The following is a 19,287-nucleotide window of genomic DNA, read 5'->3' on the forward strand; positions in this document are numbered from 1 at the left end:
ACCGGTTCAGACTTCTGAGTGCCCTCTAACCCAGTTAAGCTCAGCCGGAAATGAACCGGAATTCTAGCTGGTTCCAGTTCGTATTCCGGCTCCAGTGACACAACCGATTCTAGTTAGAATCGGTTGTGTCACTGGAGCCCGTGTACGAACTGGAACCAGCCAGAATTCCAGTTCAATTCCGGCTGAGCTTTACTGGGAAGAACGTCCTTCATTGGACGATTTTGAAACCAACCGTTCTTAGAGGGTGGATTCAGTATGGACACAGATAACAGATGTTTGGGCTAGAACAAAATTTCTTCAAAAACCTGTGTAAACTTTCAAATTGATAATCGTTGGAAATCCGTGTTTCACTATTGCCATCTGCGCAACTGTTTGCTACATGCGTTTGACAGCTGCACTCTACTTGCATTGTATCGATCACTGCGCCATCTACAAACGTTTGCCAAACGTGTTTCAGACGTCTGATTTATTCGGAATTTCAGTAGCGGGTATTTACACACGATTCAAATCGAGCCTGAACGTCTGTTATCTGTGGTATGGATTCCAGTTCAAATGCACCAACCGATTGATTCTGAATCGGATATTTTCTTTGAGAGATTCCATACGGAATCCATTCAGAAATTCGAACCGGTCCCAGAATGGGTTTGATGGATAGTTGGGTTAAGTTGGTGTGGCTGCGCTAGTGCTTTATCGTATACAAATTCAAATATTTACACTCGTTTTATTAAAATATTTGTTCGATTATGGATGTCTGTTTTCTGCGCTTAAAGATAACAACCGATTCTGACTCAATCGGTTGATGCATTTGAGCTGGAATTCATACTGAATCCACTCAGAAGTCCGAACCGGTTCCGAAATGGTTTGACTCTGAGTGCCTATAACTCAGCTAAGCTTATTCCGGAACCGGTTCGGATTTATGAATGGAGTCAGTATGGATTCCAACTCAAATGCAACAACCGATTCCAAGTCAATCGGTTTCAGAATCGGTCGTTGCATTTGAGTTGAAATCCATACTGACTCCATTCAGGATTCCGAATCAAGTTCCGAATGATTCGACCGGGAAGAAGAGTGACACCACTGTCAAAATTGGAACAATGATTATTTGTCAGTGTTATTTCGAACCAACACCACAGAGAACAGACGTCCATCTTCAGCATTCAACTTGTGTAAAATCTCTAACCGTTTCGAAGGTAGTTGGGATATCCAAACCAGGTGCGCTACTGTCGTCATGTTTTTTGTGGCTGAGTTCGACAGAATTGACAGCGGTTATTCCTCTACCCAGTCAAACTAGTCCGAAACCGGTTCGAACTCCCACGGAAGGTTATGGTAAAGGCCCTAGTATAAAGGTACTCAAAGAGCGTGCAGAAAGTGAAGCCGAAAAAAGTCTACCTATCGAGCAAAATTAGAATCCAACTTTGCTGCAGAGGTATCAGAGATGGATTCCAATTGTGCTCGATAGGTAGGCTTTTTTGACTTCACTCTTTGCGCAACTGTTCTCTATAGACTGTGGGTTATGGGAGCTTCCATGGTGCCACTTTACATTTATGGTTGCTAGTTTTACTGTTTTTCACACCGCTAGTCTGTTATATAAAGTGTCTGTAGTCAAATCCACCACGTAAAGCAAGGTAGGTCATGTTGGAAAATCAATTTTCGGTATGTAATATCAATTCATCATTACTATGTTTATTCTGTACACCTGTACACTCGGGATACCACAAGAGAGCAATATTGCGAGAGAGAAAGCTTTAGCCATTAGTTCGGACGATGCCGACGCTCTGAGTAGGGAAGGTAGTAAAGTGATGAGTATCCATCGCTGTCGAACTAGGGAGTAGAATAAAGACATAGGCGACTCATACAATGTAATGTAACTCTAAACTCGAAGGTACTTTGAGTCGATCATACCGATACTAAAGAATGGTCAAATAAAGAATGCGAAAGGCATATTATTTGAACTGTTTCTGGGTTGCGGTATTATTTATGATTTATGAAAGAAAACCCTTTTACAGGTTCGTTGAAGTGTGGTGAAGACCCTACCCGGTTTTCTCACACAACTACACTCTGCTAACAGGTTATGGGCCCAGAGTAAATTGTCCTAACAGATAATTGCTTTGGAAGAATTGAGAATTGTTCAGGCGGAGACCACCCTTTCTGCGGAACAATTATTCTCGATTATTTTTGTTGGGTTCAGAGGCTTTTTGTGGAGTGACTTTTCGTTGCATTTGCTCAGACAGAGATCTGTTTTGTCTGTGGGGCAAAGCTCCGAATATTGTCTACACAGCTAGTGCTCTATGTTGAAAGAAGGGGAAATTATTTAATTTCTAACATTTGTAAGGTTTCCAGGTATTGACATATCTTCAATTGGGTCATTAAGCTATATATAGTTTTCCGTTCCATTCGATAAATTTTAGGTCCAATATACATAATAAAACATTATTTCAAAAAAAATTTCGTTGTAATATGTAAAAACGATTTTTTTGTTTTTTAAAATAAGTCTTATGTAAACTTGGCAACCATACATAGGAAAACTGCGGTTGTTTACATCTGGCCTATCAGGACAACACCCAAAATGAAAAAAACTATATGCAATGGATGGTGTTCATGTCAAATCAAAATAACCCTCCGGGAAAACCGAGAAAACATGCCCTAATTTTTTCTGACAGGGCATCATTTGTCGTGAAATTCGATATGTCAAATCCTTCCTATAGTGTCAAATCCAGACTGTCAACATATTTCTTTATTTTAAATTTTAATATTATTTTCACGTTTCCTGAGTTGGATAAAAACATTGTTGCAATCACGAAAATCAGCTTTATCTATGTAAGTAATAAAAAACGACTTTTTTTTCTCATTTAATGACCCAATTATGGACAACCGATTGAAAAGAGTAATCGTTTCGGTATTCAAAGGAGACGAAAAATCTTTCCCTCTTTGGCGAAAGAGGATGGAGCAACACTTCAAGCATGAAGGTTTGTTGCATGCCCTCGAGAAAACTCCCGAGGAAGAAGAATATTTTGAAGCGGCAGTAGGGGCTTCAGCCGAACAGGAAGCTGAAAGGAAAGAGAAACTGGCAAAACGTCTGAAAGATGACGACGCTGCTGTTAATGAGCTTTGGCTGGCACTAGATGATGAACCGATGGGGCATGTGCTGCATTGTAAATATGCAAGAGAAATCATGACTCGGTTGGATCAAGTTTACCAGAAGCAAGGTGCGGTAGCCATGCTTGGGCTGCGAACAAGATTGTACACGCTCAAGACGCAGAGATTTAAATCTCTCAAAGAGCTTTTTGCTTCTCACGAAGAGATTGTTCGACAACTTGAGTGTATGGGAGAAACTGTTACCAGTATTGAGCAGTTAAATACACTACTGGTTGCCATACCGGAGAGATATCAACATATTCTCGGAGCGTTGTCGGTTGTGAGAAAGGACGACATAGAAAAGATGTCGCTTGATCAGATAAGACGCATTTTTCTGGACGCGGAGAATTCTGGTGCGAGCGGACAAAATTTCGATCGACAAGTGGCGATGGTTGGGAACGGCAAGCAGCCAACGCAAAAACCACAGAAGAAACAACTTGTTTGCTTCCATTGTGGTAAGCCAGGCCACAAACAACGTTTTTGTCGACAGTGGAGGAATAAAAAGCAGCAGGATAAGCCTCAGGTAGAGATGCACGCGGATGGAAAGCATCGGGATGTAGCGTTAGTCACACGTCAGAATGGTAGCTTCATGGTACGAGTGCCATTAAAAAGGCTGAACGACGATTTTGTGCAGGACTCTCGAGTTTTCTGTATGGACTCACGAAAATTTCCCGTTCAATCGACAACGTTTATTCCAGTGGTGATGGATTCCGGCGCTACTCAACATATGTTTAAAGACATAAGAGCGTTCAACGAGATGTGGGACTGCCAGGAACTAAAAATTGATACCGCTAAAACTGGTACCGGTATCATTGGTAAGAGACAGGGAAACTGTTGTTTGAGGACCAATAAAATGCGTAAGGTTGATATTTACGACGTGCTTTTCATTCCGGAATTAAGCTCAAATCTCCTATCAGTTTCTCGTATTGAATCTACTGGAAAATCAGTTGTTTTCAGGAATGATATGGTGGAAATACTTGATGAGACAGGTCATGTTATTATCACAGGTAAAAAGGTAAATGGTCTCTATATTTTGGAACTGTTTTTAGTTCAAAATATTGGTAAAGCATTAACAGGTAAAGGATTGAATGAAACTGAATTATGGCATGCTCGTTTTGGACACTTGGGAATGCAAAGTTTATCCAGACTGGTAAGAGACAATATGGTTGAGAGGTTGAATCTAGTACCATCTTCCATGATTGCGAGCCCGTTTGGATGCAATTCATGCATTTTTGGGAAACAAACGCGAGAAAAATTTAACATTGATCCAAGAATACGATCATCAAGGCCATTAGAACTAGTTCATTCCGATGTTTGTGGTAAATTGCCTGAAGTGACACATGATGGTTACAGGTATTTTGTTACTTTCACAGATGATTTCACACATTTTGTCATGGTCTACTTGTTGAGTCAAAAAAGTGAAGTTCTTGAAAAATTTAAAGAATTTGAGGCTATTGCTAATTCTCATTTCTCTCTTCGTATTTCTAAACTGAGGTCTGATAACGGAGGCGAGTATTATGGTAAAGAATTTTTGGCCTTCTGTCGAGGAAGAGGAATACAAATGATACCTACCGCTCCGTATACACCTCAACAAAATGGGGTAAGCGAGAGAATGAACCGAAGCCTAATGGAAAAAGTAAGAACCATTTTACATGAAAGTAATGCACCAATGAGTTTGTGGGGGGAAGCATTATATGCTTCATGCTATACACTAAATCGTAGTCCAACAAGTGCGTTGAAGGTGTTGAAAACACCGTATGAAATGTGGTTTGGAAGTAAGCCCGATGTAAGTAAGCTCAAAGTATTTGGTTGTTTAGCTTATGCACACGTTAATAAAGAACATCGGACGAAATTAGACAAACGAAGTAAAGTTCTTACTATGGTTGGGTACGCACCAAATGGATATAGACTATGGGACGAAGACGAAGGGAAAATAATAATTTCACGAGACGTAAAATTCGATGAAAATAATTTCTATTTCCGAAGTTTTATTGACGAGGAACGCAAGCAAGTTGAATTTCACGAGAAAGAAATTTTAACAGAATGCGAAATAGAAAATGAACAAGAATTAATAGACCCTCAGATTGAATCAGCTAATGCTTCTGATAGTGAAGATGAATTTGTGGACACCGAGAATGTTTCTAATGACCTCGAAGATATAGCTATTGATGAGAGACGCCGAAGTCAAAGAAACACGAGAACCCCAGCATGGCTGAATAATTTTGAAACTAGTTTTGTTATGTCTCATAATTCTGAAGAGGTACCACAACGAATTGATGAATTAATGCAACGCGACGATTGGCACAAGTGGGAACAAGCAATGAATGAAGAGCTTATGGCTTTGGATGATAACAACACGTGGACATTGGTTAGTGGGCTTCCTAAGGGAAGAAAAACTATCAATTCCATGTGGGTGTTCGGCATCAAAAATGAAGGTGGTTTACCACGGTACAAAGCTCGACTTGTTGCCAAAGGTTGCTCACAGAGGCCAGGGTTAGATTATTCGGAAACCTTTGCGCCAGTTGCGAAAATGACCACGGTTAGGACTATGCTGGCAATTGCTGTGAAGAAAAAGTGGTTAATTCATCAAATGGACGTAAAAACTGCCTTCCTATATGGGAATTTGGAAGAAGAAATATTTATGAATTTACCTCGAACCAAGAATGAAAATACAAGAATTTGCAAACTAAACAAGAGTTTGTATGGTTTAAAACAAGCGGGTAGAAGTTGGAATCATCATTTCACTGAAACTATTTCTAAGTTGGGTTTCAAACAGCTGAACAGTGATACTTGCCTGTATGCTTGTTTTGAAAAAGGGTTATTCATTGTATTATACGTTGACGATATTCTTATTTTTGGATGTAATACCGAGAATGTCCATTGGATTAAAAACAATCTTTCTAAAATATTTAAAATGAAGGATTTGGGACAGTTGAAAACTTTCTTAGGGCTGGAATGTACACGAAATATTGAAAAGGGATCATTAGAATTATTTCAATCGACTTACATTGCCAAAATATTGAACAGATTTGGAATGACAGATTGTAAACCAGTTGCCACCCCTATGGATGCAAATTGTAAATGGGTGAAATCAGGAAACTTAACTAATGAACCGTATAAGGAACTTCTGGGTTGTTTGCAGTATTTATCCCTGATGTCTAGACCTGATATAACAATTGCTGTAAATATTTTGAGTCAATTTCAGAGCTGTCCAAGTGAGGAACACTGGATTGGGTTGAAGAGGATTCTTCGATACCTTAAAGGGACGATATCTTTTCGTTTGCTATATCATCAAGATAAAGACGACGTGCCACTTAAGGGTTATGCGGATGCTGACTTCGCGAATGACGTTGAGGAACGTCGGTCTAATTCGGGATATGCTTTTACGGTGTACGGAAACATCGTGTCCTGGAGCAGCAAGAGGCAACAGCTCGTGACACTTTCGTCTACAGAGGCTGAGTTGGTTTCGCTTTGCTATGCTTCTAAAGAAGGTGTATGGATGTCGGGTATATTGCGTGAAGTTGGGATACAATTTGTCCCGTTCACTATATACGAGGACAACATACCCTGTATTAGAATAGCAGGAGAGCCAAGAGAACATCAAAGAAGCAAACACATCGATATTAAATATATGTATATGAGAAATCTGATTAAAGAGAAGAAAATGATACTGGAATACATTAAAAGTGAAGATCAGATTGCAGATTTGTTTACTAAACCATTATATAAAACTCGATTTTGCAAATTAGTTAGCAGTTTAGGAATGATAAATTGAGAGGAAGTGTTGGAAAATCAATTTTCGGTATGTAATATCAATTCATCATTACTATGTTTATTCTGTACACCTGTACACTCGGGATACCACAAGAGAGCAATATTGCGAGAGAGAAAGCTTTAGCCATTAGTTCGGACGATGCCGACGCTCTGAGTAGGGAAGGTAGTAAAGTGATGAGTATCCATCGCTGTCGAACTAGGGAGTAGAATAAAGACATAGGCGACTCATACAATGTAATGTAACTCTAAACTCGAAGGTACTTTGAGTCGATCATACCGATACTAAAGAATGGTCAAATAAAGAATGCGAAAGGCATATTATTTGAACTGTTTCTGGGTTGCGGTATTATTTATGATTTATGAAAGAAAACCCTTTTACAGGTTCGTTGAAGTGTGGTGAAGACCCTACCCGGTTTTCTCACACAACTACACTCTGCTAACAGGTCATAACCCCAATTCCAAGGCGTGAAGCGACCCGTGCCGAGGGATGAGTGATATGCTCGATCGTTAACGGAGCCTGTGGGGTACCTGGGCAACCCCCACAGTAAGCGTCCCTTACCACGTTAATGCGGAGCTCTGGCGTGGCGGACATTTATTCTCGCGCTACTCGTGGGTACAAACACGGAGAACAAAAACAATAAACAGTCGGAGGTGCCAAACCCCTTTGCTAGAGGTGGTTTGGCGAGGTCTCCCCCCCCCCCGTGAGGAGAGTAGAGGAGCGATGAGTGCTGCATCTGAAAGCACCAGTGACCCCCCCCCCCCAGCAGCGGTAGGAAATAGCCCTACCAACGCACCGGACGGGCCACTATCTGCGATGCGCAAAGTGGTGGAGCAGCTCGATTCAATAATCGAGTACAATAGCGCAAAGCAAAACATAAGCAAGGAGTTAAAACAGAGTCTCCTGGAACTCCGAAAAACTGTTCGTGTCGCAAGACAGAAATAGCAGGCTTATGCCAAGATGGTGGAATGTCGGGAGAAGTCCGACAGAGAAACCCAGACAGTGGCCTCCAAGAGGGAGGGAAAAGAGAAGGTCGATACGGGCACTCAGACAGTGGCCTTCACCTTCTACGGAGCAGCCACGTCGCTCGAAGCGGCGGACGAGTTCCTCTCGAAGGGAAAAGGCAAGGGCAAGGGCAATCGCAAGACGGCGTCGAACGCGAAGCGCCCTAGGAAGTCGCCAGGCGAGGGTGCAAAAACCGACAACCGTGCAACCGTTAAGGCCAAACACCGTCTGGCCGAGGTAAGCGAGGGCGAGAGTGACCTCGCTGAGCAGAGCGTTGGTACCAGCAACCCGGCGCGACCGGGGCAGGGGGGCCCAAACCCCTGGACGCTGGTCACTAAGAAGAAGCCGGCACCGACACCGGAGGTACCGCGGCCTGCGAAGAAGGCCAAGGACAGAGGCGAGGCCTTGTGGTTAAAAACCGACAAGGACAAATACGCCGATGTCCTATAGTCGATGAAGGCGGCCGAAAGCCTTTCGGCCCTTGGGCAAGATGTGCGTAGCGTGAGACGCACCAACACGGGAGAAATGCTTCTGGTGCTGAAGTGAGGCGCACAATCTACTGCGAACTCATAATGTATTTTGCGTTGCGTGCAATATATTTTGCGTTGCGTGTAAGATGTCAAACCCTACAAAAAATAGCCCTACATTCAACAAAACGTCGAACAAAGTGAATCAGCATAGGACGTTTGTTAAACAAACTTTTCTGCGAGGGAGTGCAAAGTTGATGCAAAAATGGAAATTAAATGCATTTTTTTCTAATTTGATGCAAATTTGTTATACATTTCTAGAGTGATCTGCCCCTAGGTCTCCCTTCAAATTTAACACACTTTAATATTTTTTTAAATGTTTTGGAATTGTTTGAAATTTGTTCATATGAGTTTTTAACATTAAGCAAACGTGTGTATGTGTGTTTTTTTTCTTTATCAAATATTAAAACCTGTTTCAAAACCATTCCCAACCATTAGACTAGAATAAACTTTATGAAAAATAAATGAATTCGTAGACTTTTTTTCCGGTTTCCTTGTTTTTGCAACCGCACACTTTAAAAATAGAGGCCCCTACGGTATAGTTTGACATACAGTACCTACACGCTGTGTGAGTTTTATAATGTTCATCTCTTGTTTGTTTTTCCATTGATGGTTATTCTTTTTTTCTATTCTAGTTTGCTTAGATCACCAATTTGCATTCGAATTTCTGGTTGATTAAATTTAAACTATGTATTTTCGAATCATGGTCGGTGTGGTCTTATTTATAATATATAGAGTTAATCTTTTTTTTTATAGGAAACCATTCAATTCCCGTTGTAAGTACCATTTTGTAGGAAGTGGAAGAAGAAGCTTTATTTGGTTCCCAACTGATTTATTTTATTTGTTTTATATTATACGGGGATATGTAAATTCTGTACTTTCATTGGTCTATTTTTCATGTTTCCACGTTGATTGTTCGGAATTGGAGGAGAAGGAGGAGAAGTCGTGCTGGTGCAGTTAATGTTCGATGTGGTTCTACAGTTAAAGCCATCAACCGTTTCGGTTAAGTTTTGAACAAACTTTAAGTGAATTGTTCTGGAAATGCTTGTTATTTACACGACCGAAAAAAGAGAATTTATTTAGGAAAGGTAAAATACTTTCTACAAATCATTTCCCTTCTAAATCTGATTATTCTTCGACCGCGGTAGAGGCAGGATTGGACCCTTTAGCTTTTATTTTTTTCTTCTTTTTTACGGTTATTACCAGCATATTATTATGGATTTGCTGCGACTTTTGCTTAACTGCTATAAAATCGCTTTTCTTCTTTCTTTCATTCGTGCTTAGTCTACGCGTACTCGCAAAATCGATATGGAGGCTCGAATTAAAAATTACTATCGCATATTTTGAAATTGTACATTCTTTGCCACAGCGAAAAAGGAAACTAACAAAGTTTGTTGATTTGGGCAAATTTCGAGTAGCCTATATTTACAGAAATTTTGTTCAACCGATTTCCGTACTTCGAATTAGAGTAATTGAAATTAGATTTTTATACATACTTTGTTAGAGTGATCACAGTAAGTACTTTTCACTATTTTATTTCACTAGGATGAACTAATTCACTAAAATACGCAAATGTTTAACGATTAAGTAAAGTTTTTCTTTTTCTATACAAAACTTGAACATTTCCGATAGGTTTTTAACGAATAACGTTAAACTGTTTCACGACGCTAAAAAAACTGATTGTGCGTACCGCGGTTCGGATACCCAAATCCCGGGAAACCCCCATTCATCGCGCCCGGTCTGCCTTCCACGGATCGTTGCGCAGCGCAGGATCGGATGACCGCAAGAATATGAAAACTTTTTTGCTTTTCTTGTATCATTGTTGTACAAAAACAGATTCCACATTCTAATGGTCATCCGAGCGCCTTTCGGGTTGGTTGGCGTGATGCTTCCAGGGTGCGATTGGCAGTGGGCATCGAACAGCGACAGAAGCAATGACGAGAACAGAAACGCGCTTTCGAGACGGAAACTCTGCGTTGGCTTTTGTTTTCAGTTGTAACACTAGTTCACCACTACTGCTATGTACTACTACTACCAGTATTACTATTACTACTACTACACTAGATTATTAGTTTTTTTGTTTGTCGTAAGAGGCATTCCACTTTCGGTTGTATTGCTTTTAGAAGGATGTATATTTCATAGTATTATTTTAGGGTTTTTGTTTTTTAATCAAATTTCGGTCTATAGAACGGAATGATTTGGAACTTCGTATAGGTGCAGGGATTTATCACACGAGAACTGAAGAATGACGTTTAGCCGAAAGGAAATGAACCTCAGTACAGTGCGTTAGAGAAGATGATTGGAGGAGGGTTGAGTCTTATATGTCATTGAACTTAGTTCTATGAATTGGGGCAGAGTAGGTTTTGCCTTGATCTATACCAAGTGTAACAACAAACTATGGAGACTTACAGTACAGTTATTATGTCCTTAGTTCCTCAATATGTTGTCTCTGATATTTCTCTATTTTTCCTTTTTATCCTCTAGTTGCCATGTGTTTTTGATCACTCTAAGCCAGTGGTTTACAACCTTTTTCGTTTCGTGTACCCCTTTCCGAATATTGATCACCATGATGTACCCCTTTCTGAAAATTGTTTACCATCATTACCTTGTCAGAAAAAAATTGTGTTCAATTGGATAAAAATCATAATTTTACAATCAGAGATCTATTGCTGGGTACTCTCAGTAAGCGTCTCAATTCTTGACACACTGAAATAAATATAAAAGCAAATATCCAACGGGAATGTTAAGATAAGTTAAAATTTGTCTCGCATAATTCACCCCCTGTAATAGGCTAATTTACCTCTGGGGGTGAATTCATCCCCGGTTGACAACCACTGCTCTAGCAAATTTTCTGGCAGAGACCGCTCTGCTAAATTTCTGTAAGTCTTGGTTTGGCAGCCCTGTCAGATTTGTGCGCGTATCCTGTCGGGTTGGTTGAGCTAGGGCGAACTCGGTTTCGCTCGCGTTTTCTGGCAAATTTTGGCAGGAACCGAGCAAAACCCTGGCATAACTCGGACATAAATTGAAAAAAGATCCTGGCAATTTCTACCTGGTAGAATTTAGCACGAATCGAGCAAAACAACTGACAAAGATGTGGCAGGAAGCGTGCAGAGATCTTGGCCGTACATTTCTGACTGGATTCTGGATAAAAGTGAGCAGCATCGGTTGGTTTAACCGCTTCTGTCAGAAACGGTTGTTGGATTTGAGCGATTTCATTGCCAGAATTCTCGCACAAATCGCTCAAAATGATTGCAGAAACTCTGCCAGCATCAATTTCGCTTTGCTCAACTTTTGCTAACTTTCTGCTTGCCACGCTAACCGGGAAGGCGAGAACGATCAGTTGTTATTCTACAAATACAAACTTTCTGTCAGTCTTGATTTAGAAGCCCGGTCAGATTTCTGTGCGCATCCTGTCGGGTTAGCTGAACTAAGGCGAGCTCGGTTTCGCTCCAGTGTTACCACAAGTACAGATTTATCTACAAAAGTACAGATTTTTCGATTTTTATTGGTACAGATTCTGGACGGTACAGATTACAGAATTTTGTGAAAAAGTACAGAATGGTACAGATTTCCGGAACTAAAATTGTAAAAAGATACTTTGAAATTTTTGTTTGGCTGAGAGTTAAGTAATGTTGAGAAAGTGTGTACAGATTTTACAAAAGAGCTCAGTACCTCAGATTAGTTGGCATAAACGAAGAAATACAAGAAAAGAATATACTTTAGGCAACTAGTTAAACGAACGTATTAACTGTGCATTAAGGTGCAGATTTTGGTACAGATTTTCTCAAAAATAGTACAGATGGAAAAGATTTTTTCACTCCAGGTACAGAATAAAATGTGGCAACACTGTTTCGCTCGCGTTTTCTGGCAAATTTTGACAGGAACCGAGCAAAACTCGGAAATAAACCGTGCCAAGATCCTGGCAATTCCTACCTGGTAGAAGCAAAACATCTGACAAAGTTGGGACAGGAAGCGTACAGAAATCCTGGCCGCACATTCCTGGCTGGATTCTGCCTAAATATGAGCAGCATCTCGCTTGGGCGAGCCTGGCAGATTTCTCCCCAGATTTTTTGGCAGAATTTCTGGGGGTCTAATAGCGTTTCTTACAGAATTTCTGGTTTTCCTGCAAGATTTCTGCCACTCACGTACCGGTAGAACTGGTTCTGCACCGCTTAGGGCATTTCTTGTATTTTCCCTGTATTTTTTGATGTTTTAAATATATTTATAATAAAAACATGTCTTCCGTAATTGGAGACATGAAATTCACACTACTTACCGTTTTTTAAAACAAAATCTTTGTTTTTCTTAAATTTTTCATCTGCCAAAAGTATCCTTCTTGGAAGTTTGTAGCAAATGTGGCAAAAATTAAACAAAGACTACCCACTGAGATGTCCAAAAAATTGTTTCGAAATCGTTCAACACGGGTCCAACGATGGACGTTCGTTGAACGGTTATTTGGACGTTGTCCAAATTGGTCCAACGAACGCCCTTCATTGGACGATTTTGAAACCAACCGTTCTTAGAGGGTAACAAAGGAGAACCGGTCAGGCCAATCTGCCCGGAGGAGTATAGCTGAATTCTGACAGCGCCATTTTGATAATTTTTACAGCTGCTCCAATCCTGACGAATTTCTGCTGACTGCCTGATTTTCTTCCAACCCACTGAGACGTCCAAAAAATTGTTTCAAAATCGTTCAACATGGGTCCAACGATGGACGTTCGTTGAACGGTTATTTGGACGTTGTCCAAATTGGTCCAACGAACGTCCTTCATTGGACGATTTTGAAACCAACCGTTCTTAGAGGGAAGCGGAAGCGGGATCAGTTAGTTCAACCGCTTCTGTCAGAAACGGTTGTTGCAATTGAGCGAATTCTCTGCCAGAATTCTCGCGCAAAATACTGGCAGAAACTTGGCACGTTGTTCATGGTTAATTAAAAATTCGGGAAATGGGTCACGGGACTTCGCACGAGATTTGAAATCCCGAGCTCCATTTAAAATACACAGATCCCCAGTGAGCAAATTTTCTGGCAGAGACTGCTCTCCTAGATTTCTGTAAGTCTTGGTTTGGCAGCCCTGTCAGATTTCTGCGCGTATCCAGCCATGCCAGATTTACAGACATGTCTGTATTTTACAGACTTTTGATGTCTCCTACAGACGTAGCCAGAGATCTACAAACTTTTAAAAGGGTAATAGTGTTTAGTAAAATTGCACTAGCAGAACTGTTTTAGAATACGAGTGATTCCTTCACAATAGAATTCTATTTTCAATCTATTTTTAAAGTAAAATTTTAGTTAACTAGGATTTACACAACCATCTACAGACTTTTACAGACATTTTAGTTATTCTTCTACAGACATTTCAAAAAAACATGTGGCATCGCTGCCTGTCGGGTTAGTTGAGCTAGCCCAGTAAAGTTCAGCCGGATGTGAACTGGAATTCTGGCTCGTTCCAGTTCGTATACTGGTTCCAGTGATTCTAACTAGAATCGGTTATATCACTGGAGCCGGAATACGAACTGGAACCAGCCAGAATTCCGGTTCATTTCCGGCTGAGATTAACTGGGAGGGCGAACTCGGTTTTGTTCGCGTTTTCTGGCAAATTTTGACAGGAACCGAGCAAAACCCTAGCATAACTTGGACATAAACTGTGCAGAGATCCTGGCAATTCCTACCTTGTAGAATTTAGCACGAATCGAGCAAAACATCTGACAAAGATGTGGCAGGAAGCGTGCAGAGATCTTGGCCGTACATTTCTGACTGGATTCTGGATAAAAGTGAGCAGCATCGGTTGTCAGAAACGGTTGTTGCATTTGAGCGAATTCGTTGCCAGAATTCTCGCACAAATCGCTCAAAATGCTCGCAGAAACTCTGCCAGCATCAATTTCGCTTTGCTCAACTTTTGCTAACTTTCTGCTTCCCACTGAGACGTCCAAAAAATTGTTTCAAAATCGTTCAACACGGGTCCAACGATAGACGTTTGTTGAACGGTTATTTGGACGTTGTCCAAATTGGTCCATCGAACGTCCTGCATTGGACGATTTTGAAACCAACCGTTCTTAGAGGGCTGCCACGCTGACCGGGTCAGTGACCCAAAGCCCGTGTCACGTTTTCCGAACTGTAAACTAGCCTTTCAACGTTTCAAAATCGTCCAATGAAGGACGTTCGTTGGACCAATTTGGACAATGTCCAAATATTCGTTCAACAAACGTCCGTCGTTGGACCCGTGGTGAACGATTTTGAAACACTAGTGAGCACCCAGTCACCGTGGCAGACAGAAAGTTAGCAAAAGTTGAGCAAAGCGAAATTGATGCTGGCAGAGTTTCTGCGAGCATTTTGCGCGATTTGTGCCAGAATTCTGGAAAAGAATTCGCTCATATGCAAACAACCGTTTCTGACAGAAGCGGTTAACCCAACCGATGCTGCTCACTTTTGTCCAGAATCCAGCCAGGAATGTACGGCCAACATCTTTGTACGCTTCCACATCTTTGTCAGATGTTTTGCTCGATGCGAGCTAAATTCTACAAGGTAGGAATTACCAGGATATTTGCACAGTTTATGTCCGAGTTATGCCAGGGTTTTGCTCCGTTCCTGTTAAAATTTGCCAAAAAAACGCGAGCGAAACCGAGTTTGGTGACTGGGCTAGAGATGGTCGGGTTTCAATTTGTTCGAACCCGAACCCGAGTTTTTGAAAATTGAAAAACCCGAATCCGCCCCAAGCCCGAAAATATAAAATTTGAAAAACCCGACCCCCACTCGAGCCCGAACATTTTAAAATTGAAAAATCCGAACCCGGGCCGAAAGCGAGAGTAAAAAATTTCTAAAACCTCTATCCGACTCGAACCCGAGAATTTCAAAATTCGAAAACCCGAACCCGACCCGTATCAGAAAGTTTATAATTTGACAATCCCGGTCCGAACCCGATTTATTAATATAAAGAATCAACCAAAGATCCCGAAGATTTTTAATTTTTTAATACAAGAATGATAGAATTACTCGAAACAGAAGTAGCACCATACGAGTCTAGTTATATCTGCCTATGGCAAAACGAATTACTGGCGGGTGGAATTCGCATTTATATTTACTATTATTGAACGTCGAATTTGTAATGTTCTGATTAACTTATAAATCGTCGATATCTTCACCGAAAAGTAGAATAAATCGGAGTGGGGAAACAAAAAGCTTAATGATGACAGTTTTAAACAACCTTGCCCGTCGTACTTAACCAATATTTCTACTTTTTCATCTTTAACCATTCCTGCAATAATTTTTAACCATGCCTGCAAGAGCAATTTTGTTTAATTTATTGCATGTATTAATTTAAGCTTTGGCAATGGCAATTCGTATTCGACAGTTTACACGACGTCACCCGCGTTATTGGTTGGTACGGTCAAACTTCGGTCGAAGGGTGTCAATCGAGATTCTCTGACGCCTTCTTGATATCACATAATTAGCGTTGAGCCGATAGTCTATGATGGGATATTTAATTTCTTTTATGCTTCAGATAGTACGCTATGTGCGTCAGTAGAGATGCTTCAACATCTCCAATGGAGTTCTCGGAACGAATCCAAACTACTGAAAATCCGCTAATGGCTTGAACAGAACACAATATTTTTACGATCTATTCCTTAAGATCGTAGAAATTCATGTATTTTCATTCAGGAATCCGGATCATGCAACGGCCCAGCCCGGGACAATCTGACAGAAAGTGCTGGTTTCATATATGTACCACTGACTTGATAGTGGTGCTAGTGTACCATCACCGTACCATGTACCATGACTTGATAGTAGTGCTAGTGTACCATTCACATTCTAGATTTCTACTCGCTTTGATTTTCTGTACGCAATAGCCGAGTTTCCGGTGTTTACTCCGATCGCGGTCTAAGTATCGGCTTCAAAGTATGTCGAAATTCATACTCCATAGTGGAAAGTTGAACTAATATTCTCTGACAAATTTTCTTTGACTTGGTTTATTGATTATTAATATAAAAAATAAATAGTATAGAGAATTTAGATGCACTTATTGTTAAATGCTCTCTCATGAGTGCTCGATTCAAACATAAAACAATTCGGGCAGTTTGTAAATCTGAAGAGCAGAAATTTTATACATGAATGAAAAAATACAATAAAGCGACTAAAAGGTGGTAAAATTTAGTACGATTACATGTGTCATCCATTCAAATCATGAAGTAAAGTACATTACTACAAAAAGAGACTAGGTGTTGTGTATGGACGTAAACAGCGTCAAGAAATGGTTATGTGTGATTTGTTCAAAACCCGACCCCAACCCGAACCCATAAATTCTAAATTTGAAAAACCCGTATCCGACCCGAACCCGAAAGTTTAAAATTTCATAACCCGCACCCGACCCGAACCCGAGAATTTCAAATTTGAAAACCCGACCCGAACCCGAGAAGTTTAAATTTATAGAACCCGAAACCCGTCGGGTTCGGGTCTAAAAACCCGAACCCGATCATCTCTACTGCGCACAACTGTTGCTAATATCGAAACTTGTCAAAACTAAAGACGCTGAATCCCTCTGGATAAAGACTCGCCATATCAATCTTATTCTTATTATTTATCTGTAAATGTCATTCCAATCGAGCACGAGACCTGTCAAAAGCCCTCAATCCGAAGAAAATCGCTTCGAATCCTTCTGGAACGAGGGCCGTTGACAGGTCTCGTGCTCGGTTGGAATGACACTGACAGATAAATGGTAAACAAACGATTGACATGTCGAGTCTTTATCCAGAGGAATTCAGCGTCTTTAATCAAAACGTGAACCGATCTAGAGACTTACTTACCAACTTGGTACATCCCTTATTTTTTCCTGAATGGGAAGTTAATAAAATTTTAAAAATTGTTCAAAACCATCATGGGAGGGGTATGAACCCCAAAAACCCTACCCTTGTGCACGGGCCTGCGGTGACTGATCGTGTAGCCTTACTTAGAAAAACTGGATTCGGGTTTAGCTGTCACAAAACGAATCCAATCGAACATTGCCCATCTTTATAACATTGGACGTGTTGCCATACAATGCCGGGGCATACGTTGCCAAAAATGCAGTTTTTCTCTCCGCAGTTCTCTTTCTAGAGTTTTTCTAGTTTTACTATGGTCAGCTATCGACAATATAAACAATATCGTCATTGGGGGTTACTTCAATGAGGTATATATAGGTGTGGCAGAACACACGGTTTGCTAGTGTTGACAAACAAAAATATGTAAACAATCCAGAAGCACAAAGGGTCGACGTCATAGCGGTCACACGATTCAATGGGAGCGGAACGACCGGTATGACGAAAGCAAGTCGATTTATACTGTGATCACTCACACCACTCATGTAAGATTCTTCTTACGAATACAAAAGTGCCATCTTCGCCAGACCTGTATATACGACATTGGGGTTACTTTGCGTTCTCTAATTCTGACTCTCGATGACGGCATGCAAATTTACTAAAGAGAAAAAAAAAAGATTTATCTAAGTTAGATGCACAACAACTAACATTGATAAAATTGGATCAAGATTTGCATGTGATTCAATTGAGTAGTCAAAAGTACACGACCCCTTCCTATCTCTCTGCTCTACGTAACTGTACTGAACGGCATAAAGTTCGACCACCTCTTACCATCGTAATTAGCACCAATTAAACGGATAACATAAAACAAAAGTGCTCACGCCCTCTGGACTCAGTTCGCTGCTTTCCGATAGGCCATTTTGAAATTTCGTTTGCTTCGTTAGTTCGACAATATACACAATGAGTTTTCTTTCCGATTGTTTGGATCAAGTATCGCGAGATTAGCATTTCTTTTAACTATGAATAGTTTTTAAAGGGTATTCAATCTTGTGCTTTAAATCTTTCTTTAGTTTCAGTTCGCTTATCTACGACTTCTTGTTTGGTTTGTTTGTTTTTTCTAGCTTGATATTAAATGCATTTCTTTGTCTTCGCTTCCAACTACAGTTTCTTACTTTTTTTTTTACTTATTTATTAGTTTAGAGTTGAATTTGTTATTAAAAATCACTTTTGAATTATCTACTCTATTATTAGGGATTGATTTCTTGCTTCTCCTCGCTGTCTTAAAGATAACTATTTCAACGATGCTTAAATGTAGTATTGAAGGTAAAAAGACTTCCACATTGCACTATCAGTGTTCGCTTAAATCCAATATTACACATCGTCTTCGATGCACTTGGTCGGCGTTGGTGAGTTCGCTTGCGAGGGTGCCGGGGGTAACTGCAGCGGGGACAGACAACCCAAGACGGCCAGCTGCTGGTGCTGCTGCGGCGTCTGTGGGCCGTAGTACATTGGCGGTTGGATCGGGGGTAATATCATCTTCTGCTGCAGGGTCATTGAGTTAATGGCGTGGGTTAATTGATCTAATTTCTTATCCATCACAGATAGTTGCTGCTCGACTCGGTACAACCGCGCCCCGACGGTCATCGGTTTGATGTTACCGACCCGGTCGATACCGGCCAGATAGCTGCCCGGTTTGCCTAGGGTCTGGTCCAGCCGTCGCTGGAGCTCCTTGATCCGGACCATCATATTGAGATGGCCCTGGGAGTACTGCTCGATGACGTCCCGGACGTCATACGGTTTGCGAGCCTGCTGGAATTTGCGCCTGGCAACGAAGTACTTGATTTTCCGGATCGCTCGGATGGCGTTCCGATGGGCTTCCGTCAGTCTGTGGAGAAGATGGAAAATTTTGCGGATAATGATTAGTAACGAGTATACTGTGTTATTGCTATGGAATTTCAATTTTTTTTCGGTATCAAGCAAAGGACGAAAAATAAAATCGACTGAATAAATGTGCGTTGCAATTCTCAAATTCGGTCCAGGCAATTGGGCTTGATATAT

The 19,287-nt window shown here is 40.8% G+C and overlaps 1 protein-coding gene across 3 annotated transcripts in view; it reads right to left on the reverse strand.

The window, feature by feature from the left end:
- Nucleotides 1-17,120: 17,120 nt before the first annotated feature.
- Nucleotides 17,121-19,287, reverse strand: part of LOC131691329 (potassium voltage-gated channel subfamily KQT member 1-like) — a 523,220-nt gene continuing 521,053 nt past the window's right edge. For all 3 annotated transcript variants that reach the window (XM_058977632.1, XM_058977630.1, XM_058977631.1), the window contains one exon: nt 17,121-19,114. In XM_058977632.1, coding sequence (XP_058833615.1) covers nt 18,601-19,114 — 514 coding nt within the window. In that variant the 3' untranslated portion in view covers nt 17,121-18,600. The remainder of the gene's footprint in view (nt 19,115-19,287) is intronic.

This window comes from Topomyia yanbarensis, chromosome 3 (genome assembly GCF_030247195.1).
Source record: "Topomyia yanbarensis strain Yona2022 chromosome 3, ASM3024719v1, whole genome shotgun sequence".
NCBI lineage: Eukaryota > Metazoa > Arthropoda > Insecta > Diptera > Culicidae > Topomyia > Topomyia yanbarensis.